At 39.1% G+C, this 11,611-nt stretch overlaps 1 protein-coding gene across 3 annotated transcripts; it reads left to right on the forward strand.

The window, feature by feature from the left end:
* The first annotated feature begins 190 nt into the window (after positions 1–190).
* Positions 191–11,523, forward strand: atg14 (autophagy related 14). 3 transcript variants are annotated; one of them, XM_079633154.1, is made up of 11 exons: positions 191–269; positions 403–708; positions 1,310–1,372; positions 2,616–2,658; positions 2,770–2,851; positions 4,812–5,049; positions 6,255–6,487; positions 7,992–8,109; positions 8,263–8,353; positions 8,432–8,517; positions 10,004–11,523. In XM_079633154.1, the coding sequence occupies exons 2-11, from the start codon at positions 416–418 to the stop codon at positions 10,299–10,301; spliced, it is 1,545 nt and encodes a 514-aa protein (XP_079489280.1). In that variant the 5' UTR covers positions 191–269; positions 403–415; the 3' UTR covers positions 10,302–11,523. The 3 variants fall into 3 exon arrangements, with proteins under 3 accessions (XP_079489280.1, XP_079489281.1, XP_079489279.1); XM_079633155.1 differs by having other exon boundaries at positions 233–269; positions 387–708; XM_079633153.1 differs by having other exon boundaries at positions 239–269; positions 6,255–6,502.
* The last annotated feature ends 88 nt before the right edge of the window (positions 11,524–11,611 follow it).

Below are 11,611 nucleotides of genomic sequence, written 5' to 3' on the forward strand. Positions count from 1 at the left end.
GTACATGAAAAACAGTAATATTGTGAAATATTATTACAATTTTAAATAACTCGCATAATAGATTTTAATCTATTTAAAAAAATAAAAATGTATTCCTGGACAAAGCTACATTTTCAGCATCATTACTCCAGTCTTCAGTGTCACATGAGCCTTGACAAATCAATCTAATATGCCGCTTTGGTGCTCAATAAACATTTTAGATTCAAGTATGGTTATGGTAAATGTTTCCCCCACCACGTGACAGCACATACACAAACATACGTCACATGGTACGTGGGGCAGACAGCCATCACACACCGCTGGTTATAGAGACCTTAGGACCAGAGTTTTATTTAAATATTTTCAACCACGAATCATGTTGATTTCACAGTGAACGTTTCTAATAGGCGTTATTCTTCATAGTGCCTGTATCATCATGGCTTGTACCTTATCAGGCGAACCCCGGTCTTCGGGGCCTGGTGAAGAGCATCCAGAGTCTGGATCAGAGGCCCGGGCGCCCGCACGACCCCATCCGCCTCTGCAGCACCTTCAGCCGGCGTGCGCTGGCGCTGCTACCGCGGTCATGGTGGAGGCGCTGGATGATGCAGAGGGGCTGTTTGTTGCCGTGGAGAGATGTCCGCTCTGCAATACCGCCAGACGCAGACTGACCTGCGCACGGTGCATTCAGAACGGGGATTTCGTGTATTTTGACGGAAGAAATCCGGAGAGGTGTGTTTTAATGTTTTTGTCCCTCTTTAATTACGATGTAACGTTATGCTAATACAGTAGCATGCTAGCATTTTTTCTGTATTATCCCTTTCGCATCTTTTTATTTTATTTAAGCTCACGTTTCCGCTTGATTTGAAGTGTTTTCGGGGTTTATATGAGTACTGTGAAGACACCTGTAACGTTAAGTTAATAGTATTTAGCTAATTCATGGCCCCAGCATGCTAATATGCTAACTGCTAATAATGTAAACAAACTGTCAGACAAACAAAGAGGTACACGTTTCAGCTCTCTTTCATTTATTGTCAGTGGCGTGGCTATTTAAATATGTTTTAAATCCATAATTAAAAGTTTTGTCATGGCTTATTTAAGTTTTGTAACGGAACTTTGTGGCAATATTTGACATGTCAAATGTGTTGACCAAGGTTTAGCTGAGTCATGTTACCAAATCTGACAGTATCCTTATTAACTTAAGCGTTTGTTTGTGTGTGTGTATATATATATATATATATAATGAGAGATAGATAGATAGATAGATAGAAATAATTAACTTCCTTGTTGTGGAATATTCTGTCTATTCTCACTATTTTTTTTCTGCTAACAGGTATTCAGAAAAGCTTGAAAGACTCCAGAAGCTGAAAAATGAAAAGGAGAATCTTCAACAGAGGTATGATATCAGCATCATGTGGTGCACAATCCATCATAGAGGGTTTCCACCAACGGTTCTGGGCGATAACCCGGATGTGCGGCCATTATGGAGGCACTCGGATGTAAACAACAGCATGGATTGCACTGTTTATGTACGACTGAACACATTGTTACACTAATAAACCACGGAAAAAACATGTGGAAGCTGTAAAATGATATAGAGGAGGACTTAGTAAGCAGGAAAGAGCGCAACATTTTGACAAACTACAGTTAATGTCGTAAAGATCTGAACAAGCTAGCTTCTCTAGCCCTTACTGCAATTCTTCCTTCTATTTCTTATCCCGACATAGGCTACGTTCAGATTATCAGTCCAAAAGCGCATGATATCCGTTTCGAGCTACATCCATATGTGGTTTGAAATCCTATTCAAATCACATATCAGGACATCAGCTTCAGTCTGAATGCTCTGATCGGATTTCACACGATATGTGACTTTCTCACACCACGTAAAATGTAAACATCAGACGTTATAGGGAACATGCTGAAAGTCGCTGCCGAAACAAGGCTTTGTTGTTGCAAAGTGCCGGACGAGCAGAAAATTATTATTTTTGAAACCGATGCAGAAAAAAAGCTGTACATACCAGCCTCCTACAGTTCTGCCGTAGGCTCAAGACGCAGTAGTCCAGCGCAGCGGCTACACATTTCCATGTTGTAAAATTTAAATAAGACAACATCTCTATTGCAAATGCAAACCCCTCCATCAACCCAACATCATTGCCATATTGCCAAAGAGCTGCATGGACACACAAATCGGATCTGAACAGATGGGACATAATTTGTGCACAGTGTGGACATAATTTTAGATCAGATTCCAATCGGATACAAAGATAATCGGATTTGGACTGACAGTGTGAATGTAGCCATAGTTAATGTCAACATTTTAGCCATAGTCAACGCTATTTACACATGTGGCTGATGCTGCACCTCTCTCAACCACAAACGCCTTCTTTCATCAGTTTTTGCACTCTTCTCTTTAACTTTTGACAGTCTATAGAACTCGAAAGGTTTTTCCCGATGCGACCAATTAGTACAGACCAATAATCAGCAGCAATAATCAGCCAAATTTGCGAGTCCGTTCAGTTCAGTGGCATTGTTTTCGTTCAGTGCCTCCAAAATGTCCGACTTTCGGATTGATGACGTGTAGTGAAAACCCTCTATTGAGCACTGATAATACTCAAGTCTTTTTTTTCTTTTTGTGTCAGAGTCATCAAAGCCATGGACAAGAAAGTCGAGGCAGACCAGCTTGTAAGTATTTTTGTTCATGTTTTTTAAGTGCTCAAATATAAAGTTAAAAGATATAAAACAGTTTTTAAAGCTATTTCTCTGCATCATGGCTGTGTGTTTTGTTTAACACAGAAGTGGAAAATCATGTCATGCAGGATGAAGATCCAACAACTCAAAGAGGCCGTCTGCACTAGCAATGAAGAAGTCAAGAGTGGTGTGTATCACAATAAAAATTATCCTATGACAAAAGTGTGTAAACATAGCCTGGGAAAACCCAGACCACTTCCGGCAAATTTAGATTTGCTCTGCAAGTGGGTCTGGCAAAGAGTCCATTGAAACCCATTTCCAATCCGTCGAAATCGCGGCACCAATCAGAAACGTTGGGGCGGGCTTTACGGTGACGCAGATTTTGTACATTACAGAGATGGATGCCGCCGTGGAACATCACAACATGACTTGTTTGAATCAGCTATCGCGTCTGTTTCAAGCGATTTAAAATTGTCATTTTCGTTAACACAAACAGAGAATTGCTGAGAGTCTCGAGATGTTTCTCCGTCGCTCTGCATACGTCATGTCATTCATCGCTCTGATTGGTTTTAGATCTATCCGACGTCCGTTGGTGACGCCCCTGTGGAAATGAATTGTCTATGGAGCTTTGCCAGACCCTAACTCAGTTACAACTGAGAGTGCATGGTCTGGGTTTTCCCAGGCTAGTGTAAACATGCAGTTGTGGTCAGAATTTTTGGCACCCCTGGTAAATATGATAAAATATTGCTGTAAAATAAATCTGCATTGTTCATCCTTTTGATTTTTTAATATAAAAATGCACAAAAAATTGAATACTTTTCATTAAAGTAAAAGAAATGAAAGTGGGGGGAAATCACATTATGAAATAAATGTTTTTCTCCAAAACATGTTGGCCATAATTATTGGCACCCTTTTATTCCATACTTTTTCAACCTACTTTTGCCAAGATAACATCTCTGAGTTTTCTCATAATGCCTGATGAGTTTGGAGAACACCTGACAGAAGATCAGAGACCATTCCTTCATACAGAATCTCTCCAGATTCACAGATTTGGCGGTGCTTCTCTTCAGTTCACCTGACTCGTTTTTTAAAGGTTTCAGTTCAGGGGACTGGGACGGCCATTGCAGAAGCTTCATTTTGACTATGTGTTTTCACTATGAGACCATGTATCTGAACAGGATGTCTAGGACCTCCAGCAAACAAATAAGCACAACATTAAAGATCCAGCATATATTTAACCGTGGGCATCGGGTACTTTTTATTATCCCTGTTTGCACCAAACTCATCTGGTGGGTCTGCTGGCAAAAACTCTTTTTTTGTTCCATCCGACCATAGAATCCGTTTCCTTCTGAAGTTCCAGTCGTGTCTGACAACTGAATATAATGGAGTTTGTTTTTGGATATGCGAGGAGGATTTTTCTTGAAACCCTCCAAACAGCTTGAGGTGATGTAGGGGTTGTTTGAATGTTTTTTTGAATGTTTTTTTGAATGTTTTTTTAATAGCTTTCTGACCCCAATACTCAACTAATCTCTGCAATTCTCCATCTGTGATCCTTAGAGAGTCTTTGGCCACTCAAACTCTCCTCCTCACCGTGCATTAGGACGATATAAACACACATCCTCTTCCAGGCAGATTCATAACATCTTTAGTTGATTGGAACTTCTTAATTATGGCCCTGATGGTGGAAATGGGGATTTTCAATGCTTTCGCTATATTCCTACAGACACTTTCTATTTTGTGAAGCTTGGCAATCTTTTGCTGCACATCACAACTATATTCTTTGATTTTACTCATTGTGAAAAAATTCTAGGGGTGCCAGTAATTGTGGCCAACGTGTTTTGGAGATAAACATTTATTTGATAATGCTATCTCCCCCCCCCCCCCCCCCCCCCCCCCAATTTTAATTAGTTTTACTTCAATGAAAGGTTATATTTTTGCACATTTTTTAAATGAAAGATCAAAAGGATAAACAGTGCAGATTTATTTTTACAGCCATCTTTGATCATATTTACCAGGGGTGCCAATAATTCTGACCACAACTGTACGTAAGTTCTCTCTTGTCCTTTAAGTAGAAAAAGGCTGAATAATAATAATAAAATAGCAGTCTGTTGTTTGATGTCATTACTGTTTCTTTTACTGGACTTTAGGCAGGGAGCTGTTGTTGCGTTCCCAGGAGGAAGGGCAGCGGCTGCAGCGCAGGGCCAGCCGACATCAGGAAAAGAGGGACAAAATTAAGCGGCACAACCAACGTCTGGGCGAGCTCCTGGACAAGAGATCCAAAGAGCTGCAGGGGAGGCTGGGTGCCCTGGCTGAGGTGCGGAGAGAGCACATCCTGGAGCTCACCACTCACATCTTCAACATCCAGGAGGAGAAGCAGGGCAGCAGGTCAGAGCAGAAATATACTCGAATCAACATCAAAATATATGCATAAGCATACAATACATGTGGATGAATATTTTAGCTGAGCTTGTTTCAATGCAGTCTGGAATGGTCAATACTACTGTAGATTTTGGCCAAAACAAATAAACTAGTAGGAGTAGCGTTAGCGATATGCTTCATAGTCATATCGTCCTATCATCAGCCTGTGAGATCGCCGATACATTTGATCATTCATTTACTTATTTACTTGTTTATTTACTCATTTATTTATTTATTTACTTTCTTCATTTTATCATCATGGGAAATTAGAATTTTGTGAGTAAAGATGGAGTTGGTGATGAAGAGAAATGTTGCGTCGCATAGAAATATTTCACCCAAAAGGCGAGCCCCTGGATATCACTAATGCAATTTGTAAACTTTACATGAGATTTATGCTGGTGTAGGAGTCTCTAACCACAGTCAATTATTATAACTGACCAAGCTTTTGGCATCTGACCCTGTATTACAGCGTATTAATTCTCTGACAGACGAAAGCTGAATCTACCTCAGTGCTGCTAATAACGGTAGCCTATATCTTAATTTATTGGCTTAATATTTATTGCAAATACTACACTACTGTTTAAAAATTGCCGTCAGTAAGGTTATTTTTAAAGGAATTTGTATAAATGAATACTTCTATTCAGCAAGAACGCATTAAATTGTTTAAAAGTGACAGTAAAGATATTTGCATTGTTACAAAAAAATTTTTTTTATATATCAGCATAGCCTATTAGAATGAGTTCTGAAGGCTCATGTGACACTGAAGTTGAAGAGTTTCTGACTCTGAAATGTATTAAAATAGAAAACAGTTTTTTAAAATTGTAATATTTCACCATCTAAATATGTTTACTTATATTTTTGATCAAATAAATGCAGTCTTGGTGAGCACAAGATACTTCTTTCAAAAACATTTAAAAAATCTTCCTGACCCTAAACTTTTAAACAATATTGTATATATTTTTCCTCCAGATATACCCATCCTTAACCTCAAACAATCATACTGAATTCTCGCATATGAATGTGTCCTTTGAGGTGGACACATTATTTCACTCGGTTGCTCCAGGGTCACTGTAATTGGCTTACTATCACTTGGCATTGATACGTGATCATGAACTAAACTTGTTAGGCCAGTTTTTGGATGCGTCATCATCTCAAGTGTTTGTGTCCTCCAGGGACCCAGCGGATCCGGTCGTGGCTGAGTATGACCTTGCTCTGACCTCCAGCACCGTCAGTGAACTCGCAGAGGCGAGGCGAACCACCTATCACTCAGGCCGCTGGATCTGGGACGATCAGAACGGAGAGACGAGCATCAGCATCACTGGGCCACACGTCACACTTCCCAGTAATGGAGACTGCTCAGCCTATTACACCTGGGTGGAGGAGAAGAGTGGAAACCAGGGGCCAGGTACAGAATTCACAGGTCATCACTGTCGCATCTCTGTTTCTCAAACACTTTTAAAGACATTTTTAACAGTCAACCCTAACCCAATACTGCATTCAACAGTTTTTATCAAAAGCAAACTTTAAAATATAGGTTTTTAAATCACACTTTTTTCCCAACTTGTTACTTGGTTGGTGGTGTTAAAACATGTAATAGAAATATTTTATGGAATGGGTATTTTCAACATTAAATGTACAGAGAAATGCAGACTAAGGATGCTTAGGTCAAAGGCCATATATACTTAACCAAAAAGTGCTTAACACAGTAGAACTAACAGTCATATGATTAGCTTAGATCATTACAAACCAATCACCAGAACAAATCACAATGAAGAAGACTTGAGTGACATTGATTTTTACTCAACTGTATGATATAAATGTACATGTATCTTTCTATTCCGGAGATTCACTTGGTTGTTGTGACCAGTGATCTAAATAAAATGAATAAAACTTAATTTCCACAAAGAGCAACTTGGGAGTCTTGTCAGATATATGCTGCGTATCTGAGAAACAGATTCTACGCTCAAAAGACAACAGAACATCTATGTGTGATTGACGTAGTGATAGTTCTTGAAGGGACGCCGTCACCTTACTTCAGGGAAGTATTGTATTGTATTGCAAGTATTCAGGGAATTACCTCGAGATACTGTAGTTATTATTTTAACAACTGCAAGTTGTGTAAATTGTCCGTGGTGAAGAAGTCAGATTAAGTAGGTCGTATTCGTATTAAGAATTTCCACGACAAACACCAACCAACCAAATGTTATTTCTCAGTGCAGTGTTAGTTAACCCAATTGATCTCAATCTGTTTTTGAGGTCTTTGTATTTTTATCATTTCATTTTAAATGCTTTCAGTTCCTCTTTATAGGAAATAATTGTGGCCATATGCCACAATCCACGAGCCATATTCTTACCATACTTTAGACATGATGAGTTTCAGTGATAATTATATTTAATTATACAAAGACTGGAAATGACTTTAGGTTTAAGAAGAGTACAGTGTGGATTTGATTTATAAAACTTTAAACAGCTAAACATTGAATTAATCTCATTGTAAACAGCTAAACATTTAATTAATCTCACAAGTCAACACACTATCTTTTGTATGCTTATTTGTGACATTTATAGAAGTCATTTTATGAAAGGAAAAATGTCTGATTTATTAAACATGTTGTTTTGAAATCATTATTTTGGTAACACTTTACAGTAAGGTCTCATTTGTTTTTAACCATGAACTAACAATGAGCAAAACATTTTTACAGCATTTATTAATCTTTTTTTAATGTTACTTAATTTCACAGTACATTAATGTTAACAAACAACTTTTGATCTTAAAAATATATTAGGAAACATTGAGATTAACATTAGCTAAGATTGATTAATGATTTAAAGGTATTATGTTAGCTCATGTTAACTGGTGTTAACTAATGAAACCTTATTGTAAAGTGTTATCTTTATTTTTTGTGTAGAGTTGGACCACATCAACCCGGCACACACCATCAGTGCCGCCCTCTGTTATGCCACACAGCTCGTCAATATCCTGTCTCATATTCTGGATGTCAACCTTCCGAAAAAGTTGTGCAACAGGTTACAGCCGCATGTTTATTGTCAAACCTCAAAGCATCTGTATTTTTATACAAGAATGTGCCAGAAAAATCTTCAGTATTTAAGTTTCATTTTGAGGGTTGTTCAGCTCAGAGACGTCTGATGATCCTGTATTCTGTTTTGTTTCCTCTGCAGTGAGTTCTGCGGAGATAATCTGACTCGCTACCGATTCACCCGTGCCGTAAACAAGCTCAACACCAACATCCTGCACCTCTGCTTCTCACAGGTAAAAACTGAGAACACTGAGTCTGATCTGAGAAGTCATGTTCTGCACATATCTCATGTTTATATTATCCTCTCTTAGCACGTTGACAGCGAGCTGCTTCATCCTCACCACACTTTGAGGAATATCATGTTTCTAGTGTCTCCAGCTAACAAGAACCTTGGCAGGTGAGAAATTACATTGACGTATTTCTTAGCAAGAACAATGTACTTTCAGATTGTCCATGTATGTTGTAGCCCAATATTCATGATCAAATTCTAATAGATAAAATCAGGTCCCACCCTAATTATTTGACACTGATTTTAAACGCGCATAAAAAACTTATGCACTCAATTGACCGTTCACAAAGACCCGCCCCCCTTAGCTACTGTCGCTATGTCCGACATGCTACGCCGCTCTCACGCCACACCATGTTCTCATGCAGTGAAATATACATTGCGGAGCAGAGAGGAGACTGACATCACGCTGACAGACAGGACAGACCAGCTTACTTTTGATATTAAACTTATTAAACAAAGTCTCACCTTTCAAATTTGTTCATTTTTAAAAAGAAATTTAAACAATAAATACCATTTTGTGGCTCTTTAATGTGTCGTGACAGATCGCTGTAGAGCATCAGTTAAAGCTGCTCGTGAACCGATCATCTCTTCCTTCTAGTTCATTTATAGGATCAAATAAACATGAATGAACATAAGAAGGAATGTTGTTTTAACCGCGGAAAGGCGTCAGTACACTCCGTTTTTCAAGTACAAATCCTCCCATGTTAATCTACTAACTCTCCTGACTGCTTTGTCGGACAAAATGGCGGATGGCAAAGTATGATTGGTCAGATCACCTGTCAATCAAGCTCCCTGCGAAGGGTCAATTGAGGTGGATACTTTTTTTTAATCCGCCAAGACATGCACATAAACTAATACGGAAATACATTTACTGAATAAATCCCTCAATGCACCACAAAAAACTCACGTGACTTTGCCGCAAACAGAGGATGTGGTTGGATAACTGCGCTGACCAATCACATCGCACAGCATCTCAAATGTTGGTTTAATCAAACGCCTGAGCCAAAAGGCTTGTTCGACTTGAACCGGCGTTGCACAGACCAATCGGTTTATGACATCAAAGTACCGTGAGAGCCATTCAAAAGCATAAGGACTACTTTCTATTCGCTCTCGCTGTACTTTGATGTCATTCACCGATCGGTCTGTGCAACGCCGGTTCAAGTCGAATAAGCCTAAAGTCTGTAATCAAAATAATTTGGTATAATGACCTACCAGAAGTGTCTCGCATGATTTGCATTCACAAACACCAGGTATCCAAACACAAGATAACACTTGTTGCATTTCGTTTGTGCCCTCTGAGCTGCAACTCATTTATGATGGAGGAAAAAAGAGCTACAGTTTCTTCCCCCGAGTGCGGCAACTTCTATTTTTATTAGACATTTTTCGCCAGTTTCCCAGGAAGTTACTTTTTTTTCTTCGCTTGAACACATGGGATGGAAACGCTACTTTATTTCAAGTTAAATTCGCAACTTTGGGTGGAAAAATAACTGGAGGAATGGCTGCTGAAAATTCAGCTTTGTCATCACAAGAATAAAAAATCAGTAGTGTGAATATTAGTGTATGTCAGCTTTTCACACTCTTGTTCTCTGCATAGAACCGGGCCGTTTGAGGTGAGCGCTGACTTGGAAGACTCTATGGAGTTTGTGGAGCCAGAGGAGGCTGGACCTGTGGAGGAGAGCGGAGACGAGGCAGTGACGGATGAAGAAACGGACTTGGGCACAGACTGGGAGACGGTTCCAAGCCCTCGCTTCTGTGACATCCCCTCCCAGCCTATGGATCTTTCCCAGAGCGGCATGCAGGCGTCCCAGCCAGTTGGCAATGCAGGGGGCATGATCTCCTCCGCGGCCGCCTCCGTCACGTCCTGGTTCCGCGCCTACACCGGGCAGCGCTGAGATCTGGTGGATGTGGGGGTGGTTAGAACTATGCAAACACCCTATTACGGTCACCCACATTACTTGTCAACTTGCCAGTTGGGGGGAAATAAAGGGAAGTTTTCATTGACTGCTCATACTGAATAAAGTAGAAACCAGAGTGAAGCATGTGTTCCTCAGAAACAACATTTTTGTGTGGTTTTCTTGCAGGATGGAAGTGTAGTGAACTACTTTTACATTTTTGATCTTTTGTAGCTCACATTATACTGTAGACACCAGTCGACTTTATTCAGTGTACATTGCCAAATATTTTTGTGAAGAAATTGTACGTTCAAAGCATCGTTGGACAGACTTGACTGTGCTTTTAGAGTTTGAATGATTATCGCACCTTCTCACCAGCTTTTCAAAGAACCTTACTGTATAAATGTTGCTGGACTTGTCTAAGAGTGGCAAATATGATTGGTTTCTTGTTTTATTAGATTGTACATTTACAAGAGGTATTGTATTTTATGAATTAATAAGCTTTTTCCCCCTTTAAATTTTCTGAACCATTGCAAGCTGCTTTGGGCATAAATATCCAGCATTTGATACCCAGTGACAGTGGCTGTCTATTTGCTCTAAGGATTTATGTACAGGTTTATTTTTTCACCACCTTTAGTTGTTGAAAGAAAAAGAAATGCATATTTACTCAAAATCATTTTAGAAAAGTTTTATTTGTATTAACAGACACCCTCAATTATTAAATTGAATACCTCTCTGAAATGCAATAGAAATGAAGCATTATTCCAGTATATACAAACTTCATAACTTTAATAGTTACATATGAAGTATTTGGTCTCAGTACAATTATATTTACTCCTCTCTAGGACATGCAAAGCGAACGACAAAGTGTGTGTGCCTTCCAAATCTTTTCACCTAACATTCATTACCTTGAATAGTTACAATGGGCTACACTTTATACATTTAAAAATGACAAGAAAGTTAAAGATGCGCCAAATACTAAAGAAATAGTACTTTTGGAAAAATACTAAGCGTGACGGACATTCACAAAAGATTGAGTCAAATCAGGAAAAACTTGTTTTATTCTACAATTAAATTGGTCAGACCCTAATAGTGGCCACTGTGTTGAGATCAGCTTACGCGTGGGATTATTTCTAATACGGTAGTGGTAACAAAACTTTAGTGTGATGCTGCAATTCATACCAATATGCATTAGTATGTCCAAGGCCAGTCACTGGGCCACACACACAAAAAAACTCATTACCATGTTCATTTACTGCCAGCTTACTAAAATACAAGGCATAACTCTTTTTTTTCTCCATTGGAAACCA

Source organism: Phoxinus phoxinus (assembly GCF_949152265.1).
Source record: "Phoxinus phoxinus genome assembly, chromosome: 13".
Lineage (NCBI taxonomy): Eukaryota > Metazoa > Chordata > Actinopteri > Cypriniformes > Leuciscidae > Phoxinus > Phoxinus phoxinus.